General features: G+C 39.5%; 1 protein-coding gene and 1 long non-coding RNA gene across 3 annotated transcripts in view; one reads left to right on the top strand and one right to left on the bottom strand.

Annotated features, from left to right (window-relative positions):
* Positions 1-2,057, top strand: part of F13A1 (coagulation factor XIII A chain) — a 164,704-nt gene extending 162,647 nt beyond the window's left edge. For both annotated transcript variants that reach the window (XM_024248827.3, XM_063725327.1), the window contains exon 16: positions 363-2,057. In XM_024248827.3, the coding sequence (XP_024104595.3) occupies positions 363-516 (154 nt within the window). In that variant the 3' untranslated portion in view covers positions 517-2,057. The remainder of the gene's footprint in view (positions 1-362) is intronic.
* Positions 2,058-10,548: 8,491 nt separating this feature from the next.
* LOC134761605 (uncharacterized) overlaps positions 10,549-13,085 on the bottom strand; it is an 83,628-nt gene continuing 81,091 nt past the window's right edge. Inside the window, exon 3 of the long non-coding RNA XR_010140516.1 lies at positions 10,549-12,532. This is a non-coding gene — a long non-coding RNA (uncharacterized LOC134761605). The remainder of the gene's footprint in view (positions 12,533-13,085) is intronic.

The following is a 13,085-nucleotide window of genomic DNA, read 5'->3' as shown; positions in this document are numbered from 1 at the left end:
GCTCAGAAGATCAGTCACATAGATAAGGCTACTATGGAGGGCTTGGGGACAAGCTAGAATTCAGTTGATTAATGGTTGGATGGGACTCAGCCCAGCTCCTGATGGCCACCGGGAGGCTGGTGGATGTATCCCAGTGGAAGGAACCATGACCCAATAAGACTGTCAGTGACAGGTTCTGCAGAGCCTTATGTGGGGGCCTCATTTGGGGCGTAACTTGCTGAATCAGCCAGTGAGAGTCTTCAGTGTCCTAAGCACGAACTGAGAGAAAGAAAGCAAGTGACTTAGGCAAGAGTTTTCATTGCTTCCTGATCAAAGTGGAAAGCTGGATCTTCCAACCTCTCCTCTCTTTTCCATCCTTTCAGTGAAATCCGGCCCAACTCCACCGTGCAATGGGAAGAAGTGTGCCGGCCCTGGGTCTCTGGGCATCGGAAGCTGATAGCCAGCATGAGCAGTGACTCCCTGAGACATGTGTATGGCGAGCTGGACGTGCAGATTCAAAGACGACCTTCCATGTGAATGCACAGGAAGCTGAGATGAACCCTGGCATTTGGCCTCTTGCAGTCTTGGCTAAGGAAATTCTAATGCAAAAATAGCTCTTGCTTTGGCTTAGGTGTGAAGACCCAGACAGGACTGGAGAGGGCCCCAGAGTGGAGATCCCACATATTTCAAAAACATACTTTTCAAAACCCAGGCTATTCAGAAAGGAAGTTAGTTTTTAATCTCTCCACCTTCCAAAGAGTGCTAAGCATTAGCTTTAATTAAGCTTTAATTAAGCTCTCATAGCTCATAAGAGTAACAGTCATCATTTATCATCACAAATGGCTACATCTCCAAATATCAGTGGGCTCTCTTACCAGGGAGATTTGCTCAATACCTGGCCTCATTTAAAACAAGACTTCAGATTCCCCACTCAGGCTTTTGGGAATAATAGCACATGATTTGGGCTCTAGAATTCCAATCCCCTTTCTTGGGGTCGGGTTCTACCCTCCATGTCAGAATATTTTTCCCAGGACTGGAGCACAACATAATTTTTTATTTTTGGCAAAGCCAGGAAAAGGTCTTTCATTTTGCACCTGCAGCCAAGCAAATGCCTGCCAAATTTTAGATTTACCTTGTTAGAAGAGGTGGCCCCATATTAACAAATTGCATTTGTGAGAAACTTAATCACCTACAAGGAGATAAGAAAGCAGGTGCAACACTCAAGTCTATTGAATAATGTAGTTTTGTGGTGCACTTTATAGAATGTGTCACACTGTGGCCTGATCAGCAGAAGCCAATATCCCTTACTTTAGCCCTTTCTGGTATGCAATACTAGGAAGTAAAGTGAGGAATTTTTCTCTTTAGTTAGTGATTATATTTCACCCATCTCTCAGGAATCATCTCCTTTGCAGAATGATGCAGGTTCAGGTCCCCTTTCAGAGATATAATAACCCCACAAGTTGAAGAAGCTGGCAGATCTAGTGACCAGATAGATAGAAGGACTGCAGCCACTGATTCTTGTCCTTCACCTCACCCATGTTGAGACCTCACTTGGCACTCAGGTGCTGAAGGGTAATATGGACTCAGCCTTGCAAATAGCCAGTGCTAGTTCTGACCCAACCACAGAGGATGCTGACATCATTTGTATTATGTTCCAAGGCTACTACAGACAAGGCTACCTGATATTTATTTGCAGGGCTGATTTATGGTCAATTTCCCTCTGACATGTCTAGGGTGTGATTTAGGTCAGTAGACTGTGATTCTTAGCAAAAAATGAACAGTGATAAGTATACTGGGGGCAAAATCAGAATGGAATGCTCTGGTCTATATAACTACATTTCTAAGCCTTTGAGACTGTTCCTGAGCCTTCAGCACTAACCTATGAGGGTGAGCTGGTCCCCTCTATATATACATCATACTTAACTTTACTAAGTAATCTCACAGCATTTGCCAAGTCTCCCAATATCCAATTTTAAAATGAGATGCATTTTGCTAGACAGTTAAACTGGCTTAACTTTTAGTATATTATTATTAATTACAATGTAATAGAAGCTTAAAATAAAGTTAAACTGATTATATTTGCATCTGTGCAGAAGTGAATGCTTTTAATTTTCAATATAACACACTACTAATCACAACTTCTTGAGAAACCATCCTTCCTCCGCAGTAGACAACCCACCCTGGATAGGAAAACAAGCATTTATCCTCTAAAGAAAATGACTCTAACAGGTGTTAATGTCACAGTTTTCTTCACCTCTCTCTTTCTACATTTTATTAACTATATTCACTGAAGGATCAAGTTGCATATTAGTTCAAAAACCAGCTTCCAGAAACTATAAAATCTCTGTAGATATTTTCTCATAAATAATCTCATGAAACATTATGGTGAATCAGTGGATAGCCAGCATGGAGACCTAGTATAACGAACACCTGTTATGGTCTTATGACAATCACATATAGGAGATCCTATATTCATGGCAGACATCACTGAACAATTGTAGCTCAGATAAGACCTCAGAATCTTTCTCAGTTCCAGGTAGCAACTAGCAATTGATTTGAAACTGGCACCCAAGATGGAACCTGTTTGTCATGCTTACCTTTAGAGCCAGCCCATTCCCTCTGATAGCTGGGATTTCATACATATTAATGCTATGGCTCTAAGAGTTATGATTTAGCAACGGTAACAAGCAATGTGTCTCAGGTAGCAGCAGGACTGTGAGTTCTAACTCTCCCTGAGTCTCTACCTGTGCTAGTCCTCAGTGTTTTTAAACAAATCCTTATTGGTGTTTGGGACTTCAAAGACAAAAGAGGGGAAACATAAGAAACATAAATATTCTTATTTCTCCTGGGGGATATCTCAAACAACCTCAACAACAACACATATAAGATGATAGATAGATAGATAGATAGATAGATAGATAGATAGATAGATAGATAGATATAGATAGGTAGATGATAGATAGAAGATAGATATAGATAGATGATGATAGAAGATAGATATAGATAGATAGATAGATAGATAGAAGATAGATAGAAGATAGATATAGATAGATATAGATAGATGATGATAGAAGATAGATATAGATACAGATAGATGATAGAAAGATAGACAGATAGATAGATAGATGATAGATAGATTGTTTTGCAAATATTTCACCTCATCAGCCTTGTGACAGAAGTAAATATAACTATCTCCATAATTAAGAACCTAATTGAGCCTAGGAAGCCATGTATCATGGCAAATCAAGCTGCGGGTGGGAGTGAGCAGTGAAACAACTCTGGTTTGAGAATCACCATTTGCTGTACACTGTTTAAATCTTTTGTTGCCTCAGAGTTTTAAGAATGCTGGCTTAAGACCAACTTCAGGATTCTTTGAAGAGCTGCAGTAGAACAACAAATAAAAATATGTATAAATTTATATTAGAAATGTCATGGGAAATGGAGTTTGTGCTAGACTCATTGGCAATCAAAAGTCACAAAATTCCAGGGGGAAAGTCACTGCTTATGAACATTCGTCCAATGTTATTACAAAGCTAATAGTCAGTGAACACAACCATCAATTCATTCACCTTTTCTACAATCCAGCCATCCCCCGACATCCAGACAACCATCTAGCCTTCCAAGCCATCTGTCTGTCCTTTTTTTCCAACTATCCACCCATGCATACATCAGGTATCATTTTAGAGAACAGGGATGCAAAGATAAAAATTCCATGGTTCCTGCCCAGAAAGAGTTCATAAAGCAGAGGAGTAGCAAGATATTTAAACAGATAATCCACAACCAAATAATAGAGCTATGCTCAGGGTGCCATAGGAATAAAGACAAAAAGATGTCTAAAGAAGCCTTCCTCAATGTGCCCAGGAATCAAGGAGGAAAGTTACAGATTGAATCTTGAAAAAATAATAGGTAAGTTGGAGACCATTTAACAAAGAGGAGCTCGTGTAACAACATAGAGAGAAGACCATGAACATGGCCCCCAACTGGCTTGAGATGGAGAGATGGTAAGTGTACAGTGAGAAGAGGCGGGGCCGAAAATGCAGGAATGGGTCAGAGTTGGAGCATTTCCCGAAATAAGAATTTGTTTCTTCTGATCTGTATTGTAGAGTAGAACTAAGAGAGGCTGCTAGGAACAAACTAGATACAAAACTAAAAGTTATGGGTGGCTCAAGGAGTGACAGGGCCAAGAAAGTATGGGGCGGAATGCCCTAACTCAGGCCAGTGAAGAAGGTGTCAGAATGGGGGTGTGGCCACAGTTGGATTCAAGGAAGGGAAATGAGTCATACCAGGCTCAAGTGGATAAAGTGGGAGAGATAGCATGTAGAGACAGATAGCTGTCTATGTCAGAAACCATAAAAGTGTAGACAGACAAGTTCCTAGAAGCTAAACTTTGGGCAGCCAAGTAAAATCACCCTGAGCAGGTACCACTGAAGACCCAGAATCTTGCCCCTCAGGTCATGCTTATGTCTGTCTTTGAGGCAAAATTCTCTCCAACCCAGTACCTAAAAGAAATGAACTGCTTCTAGAGACATTCCTTCACACCTTAAGGCAAGTTCGTCCTTCTGTTCTCACCACCCCAACTCATTCAGACTCAATTTTGCCTTCCCAAGCACCTTCCTTTCTACATAAGAATGAAACAAACAAAAAGCCTTTTAGTGTGTCTGTAAGAAATTACTTTGTCGAAACAAACAAATAAATGAGAAACAAAGCGCCTCAGTAGCATTGGGAAAAGGGACAGGGAAACTGTGTTCACCTCAATTGCCAGGAATTATACATAGCATTTTCTAGCTCTAAAGACAATGAACATTTTTAAAAGATACTTGGTAAACTAGCTGTTGATACTACTCATGAACTCCCATTCATTTTCACACTAATCATTGTTCTAGGACTTACATAATTATCTTTTTTTTAATTATCATTATACTTTAAGTTTTAGCATACATGTGCACAATCTGCAGGTTAGTTACATATGTATACATGTGCCATGTTGGTGTGCTACACCCATTAACTCGTCATTTAGAATTAGGTATATCTCCTAAAGCTATCCCTCCCCCCTCCCCCCACCCCACAACAGTCCCCAGAGTGTGATGTTCCCCTTCCTGTGTCCATGTGTTCTCATTGTTCAATTCCCACCTATGAGTGAGAATGTATGGTGTTTGATTTTTTGTTCTTGTTATAGTTTACTGAGAATGATGATTTCCAATTTCATCCATGTCCTTACAAAGGACATGAACTCATCATTTTTTATGGCTGCATAGTATTCCATGGTGTATATGTGCCACATTTTCTTAATCCAGTCTATCATTGTTGGACATTTGGGTTGGTTCCAAGTCTTTGCTATTGTGAATAGTGCCGCAATAAACATACGTGTGCGTGTGTCTTTATAGCAGCATGATTTATAGTCCTTTGGGTATACACCCAGTAATGGGATGGCTGGGTCAAATGGTATTTCTAGTTCTAGATCCCTGAGGAATCGCCACACTGACTTCCACAATGGTTGAACTAGTTTACATTCCCACCAACACTGTAAAAGTGTTCCTATTTCTCCACATCCTCTCCAGCACCTGTTGTTTCCTGACTTTTTAATGATTGCCATTCTAACTGGTGTGAGATGGTATCTCATTGTGGTTTTGATTTGCATTTCTCTGATAGCCAGTCATGGTGAGCATTTTTTCATGTGGTTTTTGGCTGCATAAATGTCTTCTTTTGAGAAGTGTCTGTTCATGTCCTTCGCCCACTTTTTGATGGGGTTGTTTGTTTTTTTCTTGTAAATTTGTTTGAGTTCATTGTAGATTCTGGATATTAGCCCTTTGTCAGATGAGTAGGTTGCGAAAATTTTCTCCCATTTTGTAGGTTGCCTGTTCACTCTGATGGTAGTTTCTTTTGCTGTGCAGAAGCTCTTTAGTTTAATTAGATCCCATTTGTCAATTTTGGCTTTTGTTGCCATTGCTTTTGGTGTTTTAGACATGAAGTCCTTGCCCATGCCTATGTCCTGAACGGTAATGCCTAGGTTTTCTTCTAGGGTTTGTATGGTTTTAGGTCTAACATGTAAGTCTTTAATCGATCTTGAACTAATTTTTGTATAAGGTGTAAGGAAGGGATCCAGTTTCAGCTTTCTGTATATGGCTAGCCAGTTTTCCCAGCACCATTTATTAAATAGGGAATTCTTTCCCCATTGCTTGTTTTTCTCCGGTTTGTCAAAGATCAGATAGTTGTAGATATGCGGCATTATTTCTGAGGGCTCTGTTCTGTTCCATTGATCTATATCTCTGTTTTGGTACCAGTACCATGCTGTTTTGGTTACTGTAGCCTTGTAGTATAGTTTGAAGTCAGGTAGCATGATGCCTCCAGCTTTGTTCTTTTGGCTTAGGATTGAGTTGGCGATGCGGGGTCTTTTTTGCTTCCATATGAACTTTAAAGTAGTTTTTTCCAATTCTGTGAAGAAAGTCATTGGTAGCTTGATGGGGATGGCATTGAATCTATAAATTACCTTGGGCAGTATGGCCATTTTCTCGATATTGATTCTTCCTACCCATGAGCATGGAATGTTTTTCCATTTGCTCTTTTATTTCACTGAGCAGTGGTTTGTAGTTCTCCTTGAAAAGGTCCTTCACATCCCTTGTAAGTTGGATTCCTAGGTATTTTATTCTCTTTGAAGCAATTGTGAATGGGAGTTCACTCATGATTTGGCTCTCTGTTTGTGTGTTATTGGTGTATAAGAATGCTTGTGATTTTTGTACATTGATTTTGTATCCTGAGACTTTGCTGAAGTTGCTTATCAGCTTAAGGAGATTTTGGGCTGAGACAATGGGGTTTTCTAGATATACAATCATGTCATCTGCAAACAGGGACAATTTGACTTCCTCTTTTCCTAATTGAATACCCTTTATTTCCTTCTCCTGCCTAATTGCCCTGGCCAGAACTTCCAACACTATTTGGAATAGAAGTGGGGAGAGAGGGCATCCCTGTCTTGTGCCAGTTTTCAAAGGGAATGCTTCCAGTTTTTGCCCATTCAGTATGATATTGGCTGTGGGTTTGTCATAGATAGCTCTTATTATTTTGATATACGTCCCATCAATACCTAATTTATTGAGAGTTTTTAGCATGAAGGGTTGTTGAATTTTGTCAAAGGCCTTTTCTGCATCTATTGAGATAATCATGTGGTTTTTGTCTTTGGTTCTGTTTATATGCTGGATTACATTTATTGATTTGCGTATATTGAACCAGCCTTGCATCCCAGGGATGAAGCCCACTTGATCATGGTGGATAAGCTTTTTGATGTGCTGCTGGATTCTGTTTGCCAGTATTTTATTGAGGATTTTTGCATCAATGTTCATCAAGGATATTGGTCTAAAATTCTCTTTTTTTGTTGTGTCTCTGCCAGCCTTTGGTATCAGGATGATGCTGGCCTCAGAAAATGAGTTAGGGAGGATTCCCTCTTTTTCTATTGATTGGAATAGTTTCAGAAGGTATGGTACCAGCTCCTCCTTGTACCTCTGGTAGAATTCAGCTGTGAACCCATCTGGTCCTGGACTTTTTTTGGTTGGTAAGCTATTGATTATTGCCACAATTTCAGCTCCTGTTATTGGTCTATTCAGAGATTCAACTTCTTCCTGGTTTAGTCTTGGGAGGGTGTATGTGTTGAGGAATTTATCCATTTCTTCTAGATTTTCTAGTTTATTTGCGTAGAGGTGTTTGTAATATTCTCTGATGGTAGTTTGTATTTCTGCGGGATCGGTGGTGATATCCCCTTTATCATTTTCTATTGCATCTATTTGATTCTTCTCTCTTTTTTTCTTTATTAATCTTGCTAGTGGTCTATCAATTTTGTTGATCCTTTCAAAAAACCAACATTGCCATTTCCTTTAACTCTTCCTGCTAAATTGTGGTTTTATGGGCCTTTCACCATCCTTATCTCCACCAAGATTTGGTTAGATGCCATTAGGAATAACTTGAAGATGAGAGAGAGAGCACAGTGATGAAAGATGACATTTCTCTTTCACAAAAGCCTATGAGATGAGGCCTTCCTGTGGAGAACCTTGAAGAGATACCAGATTCACTAGCAGCCCCATGAACCCAGCCTACCTGTAAACTGAAGTACTCAGGAATGGCCAGTCTGGTCATAAGCTCCCGTTCTATTTTTTTCTTCTTGGATATTTAAAAATGTCTTGATGTGCACATAGATTTATACTGATATAGCTCAAACTATGTGAAACAAAATAGAATAAAGTAATTTACTTTTATATTGGTTATACTTAAACCCAAAATCTGCAGCCCCTGGAATTAGTAAACACAATAATGGCCTGGAACCAAGTGTTTCTGACAAAGGCGAGTCAGAAACCAGCCATGGGTGTAGGAAGTCAGTTGCACTTTGGTATGACTGACAGCAGTGACCCGAGATCCATCTTGCCTTCTAGCAATGTGTCCTCAGCCCTCACCGGAAGTCACAATGACCAGCCATTCTCCTGCCCAGACTCTTTCTACAAGGACAATTTATGCCACAGCTGGGACTCTATGTTTTTGTGTAAACCCTTTCATCAACGCACTGCCCAAGACCCACGGAAGGCCCACGTCTAGGTGGTCTCCTGAGGTCCCTGACAGAATACACTGGGAGTGCTTCTCTCTGGCAAATCTTCATTGTTCTTTCCCATCAATCGGTATGACACAGCCCTCAGAAAGGGGAAGGGCATGTGATTTGCCATTCCATACCTTTTTCCTTGGAAGAAAGATTCCTAAACTTCATAGAGGATGTCCTTCTACTATGAACCATAGCATTTAATGTGGTTTTTGAATGTTTTCCTGCCACATGACATTCTTATTCTCCTACCTTTGATGACATTTTATTATTCACTGTTTCTTTACAGTTTCAGGTGGTAGCCCCATATGGTTAATGTTACCCACACCTCAAATTTGAACATCTCTATTTTCCAGGGACTTTCAGGTGACAAGTACACACAACCACTAAGCATTTCCCTATCAAGGCTGAAGCACCCATGTATTGGCCTGCTACTTCCAAATTTGCTTTTATGTACATTACTTTTATTATAGACACAGGCTAAGCTCATATGAGTCTGTCGTCTTGGCTATAACCATGAATTCAAAAATTATGGCTCCAATAAAGGAATCTGCCTTTTATGCTTATCATTAAAACGAAATGCTGGGTGTCTTCAATAATATTCCAATTAGGTTTATTGAGTACACAATGCTAAAAACTCATATAGATCAACAAAATATTATTACTGATGCAAAATTGAAAAATAGATATAATACAATAAAACCTCTCCCTCTGATGAAAAACAATAGGCTTCAGTGATATCTTCACTAGCAATACTAACCAGAAAATGAAGGCTATTAACTGGGAAAGTTAAGCTTAAAAAAAGAGAAAAGCCCAAGCTCGTTTAAATCATCTAAATATAAAAGCATTCTACTTCTACCATTTCTTTTCTTTAATCCTGGTTATCTCCTAAAAGTCTAATTTAAAGATAACCATGGTATCCATGCATTCTACATACAGATAAAATATAAAATATAATGAAGTACTGACTGTATCTTGCTTTTTGAAAATTAACATATCAGGCAATTAGATATCCAAAAGATTATGATCACTGTTATTCTTAGTAGTAGTAGTATTACCAATAAAGTATGCTATTAAAATACCATGGGATACTTTGTCTTGGGCTAAACTGAGAGGCAGCAAAGAATCCTGCTGACATAGTGAAATAAAAGTTGTTCTCAGACACTGCTGGTAAAGTGTAAATTGGTGCAACCCCTTTGGCAATCTATTTAGCATTATATGTTAAATCTGAACAAAGGCTATGACCCAGTAATCCTACTCCCAGGTATATTTCCAACAGAAATATGCTACAATAGAATGTTCAAATAAACTGTGGCATATTTACAATTAATTGTAACACAGCAATGAGAATATTAAAAATATATAATAAGATAAATATCTCCATAAAATACAATACTATATAAAATATTATAAGATGAAAAAACTGCAGCCTAACATTGAAATAAAGAAACCAGACACTAAAAATTACATGTCATAACATGATTCTATTTATTTAGAGTTCAAAAATAGACAAAACTCATCTATAGGTTAGAAGTCAGGATGGTGGTTACCCTTGGAAGAGGGACTCAAGAGATACAAGAGAGCATCTGGGAAACCAGAAGTATTCCATTTCTTGATCTGAGTGTTGTAAAACTTCATTGAAATACACATTCAGGCTGGGTGCGGTGGCTCACGCCCATAATCTCAGCATGTTGGGAGGCCAAGTCGGGGGGATTACTTGAGGTCAGGAGTTCTAGACCAGCCTGGCCAACACAGTGAAACCCCGTCTCTACTAAAAATACAAAAATTGGCCAGGCGTGATAGTACGTGCCTGTAATCCCAGCTGCTCAAGAGACTGAGGCAGGAGAATTGCCTGAACCCACGAGGCAGAGGTTGCAGTGAGCCGATATCGTGCCACTGTACTCCAGCCTGGGCAACAGAGTGAGACTCTATCTCCAAAAAAAGAAAAGAAGTACACATTTATTATTATATTCATTATTTATTGCTCTTGTGACATATTACCCCAAAACTTAGCTGCTTGAAACAATATTTATATCTCACAATTTTGTAGGTCAGGAATCCAGGCATGACTTAGCTGGGTCCTCTGGCTCATGTTTGCTCACCAGGCTGCCATCAGCTAGCCAGAGATGTAGTTTTATCTGAAGGATTGAGTGGGACATGATCTGCTTTCAAGCTCGTTCACAGGTTCCACACAGACTGGTAGACTGAGGGCCTTGGTTCTTTGCTAGCTGCTGGTGGGAGGTCACTCTCAGTTTTTTGTCATGCGAGTATCTCTCCAGGGCAACTCACAGCTTGACATTTGGCTTCATCATGGTGAGAAATCAAGAAAGCAAGATAGGACAGGCAAGAAAGAAGCCAAAATCTTTTTGTAGCCTAATCTCAGAAGTGACAGCCCATCATTTTTGTTGTATTCCATCTACTAAAAGTGAGTCACTGAGTCCAGCCCACAGTCAAAGGTTGGGAACTATACAAGGACATGGATATTAGGAGGCAGGGATCATTGGGGACCATCTTAGTTATGCTTCAATAACAGTAACAGAAGAAAATTATTCTTAGAATTGCCATGATAAAGCCACAGGGTCTGGCTATACAGATTTTTTAAAATTTGTTTCGTATTGTTCTTCCTTGGCTTAAGAAGCTGTCCATGAATATGTATTGAGTCCTATTTCATTTTCTTGGGGCTTTTCCCTCTTTAACATCAAGCTTCCAGATTTACTTCCTGACAGGACACCATCTGACCAGACTCAGCTGAGCTGCTTTGACCTCCTAGTCGAAGGCTTAAGTTCCCTAGCTCAAAAAGCAATGCCTGGATGCCAGAGAGGGAGGCACTGCTGTTCTCACTTTAGTAGCACATTATAGACACAGTTTGGAAAAGGACTTGGAAAACCAACACTCTTCATTAGTAATATTTGCCCATATCAATTGGAATTTGCTTCAATGTGCATAAAAATAAGTAAATAAAACAGAGATGTATGGCACACCACATGTTAACACATGGAAAATCATACCCTCTATGCCTAAAGTTGATTATCTCTTTTACCTCTGTTGTGGCTTGGCATGGCTTCCCTGATAATTTCTACCAAAGGCTGAAAGGAATTGTAGCATCTGGCTGACCCATCATGATGATTTCCTTTGCCAATAATGACTAACAGTCCCAAATGACTAAAACAGAGCCTATCTAGGCAAGTATCCACTTTTTATAGGAGCTCTGCAGTTCTGGCGTACACATTGCTACCTGGTACAGAATAAGCATGTACTGAATGAATGAATTATCCTAATGGCCACCTAATGGAGTAGGGAAAAACTGTTACTCTCCCTGGTACTCCATAGTTCAGGCTCTTCCTGTTATTGGTTACCCCCATTCAAGAATTTTTTTATGCTCCCAAAATGCCAAAGCCCTTTTTCTTCAGGCATTTTGTTTCCTTTTTCACCATACTGGGTCCTCAGCATACAAGCCCAAATAATATCAAAGACAACAGATGTCAAGATAAAATGAGAATCAGAACTTCACTATTGAGCATAGCTCATTTGAACATATCCCATTTTCTATCTGCTCCCCTCTGGAAATAAATCATCCTAACCTGAATTATCCTAACCAAGTTTCCCAGCAGCCTACCTCCCATTTTCCCGTGCAGAAGACAATAATCAGAAAATCAGAAACAGTCCTTTTCTCTTCCCCATACTACCACCAAAGTAGCTTTAAACAACTCCGCAGGAAAGATTCTGTTACTCAGAGTTCCTTTTGTTATTGGGATTGGAGTTCAGGGATGAGGCCAGGTTTTAAAAATTTAGAGATAAATATACAGAAAAAGAGAGAAGTTGAACTTTCATTTTCTATCTCAAAACCAAGCACCATGAGCTGACCTTCCCACAAATGCAGTTTCCAGCCACTCAAGGAGGTAATCCCCAACTCTGGCAATGCCCAAGCAGAAGCTAAGACTCACCTTCTCTGATGGGAATGGTTTCACGAGGGTTGCTCAACTGGACAAGAGAATGGAAAAGAGGGTTACTAAAGTCATTTCCAACTCTAAGAAGCTATTATTATAAGGTCTTTATTTGATATAATAACACCTAACATTTTCCCATCAACAATCCACGCTGAAACATGCACTGTGTCATTCAGTCTTTCCTGTGATGAAGATGGCTATTGTGGGTCTTGTTCACAGTGTGTGTCCACAAACAAGCATTTTGTTACCTTACCCAGATGAGAATTTAACCCACAACTTGAGGCTCATCAGTATGCCCTTGTAGCCAACTGTTTTTATCAGATAAAGACAATATGCTCTTGGAGTACCAATAATGAAATACGGCAGATGTAACAAAAAGAAAGACAGACTTGTCAACTTATTAGCTGGATTCCCAGACTTTTTCCCACAACACCTGATGCCTAATTTTAAATAATAATTGCCTTTCAATTAACAACCATGGGAAGTCAGTAAAAGCAGGAAAAATAAAGGTCTAGAAGCAAAGTGATGTTGAGGACTGAGCAATTAATAATATTCCAGGCTTCAGAAATGACTGTTAATTATATCAG

The sequence above is a fragment of the Pongo abelii genome, chromosome 5, assembly GCF_028885655.2.
Source record: "Pongo abelii isolate AG06213 chromosome 5, NHGRI_mPonAbe1-v2.0_pri, whole genome shotgun sequence".
NCBI classification, from domain to species: Eukaryota; Metazoa; Chordata; class Mammalia; order Primates; family Hominidae; genus Pongo; species Pongo abelii.
Note: the sequence above shows the minus strand (reverse complement) of the source record. Positions and strands in the feature narration are given on the sequence as shown.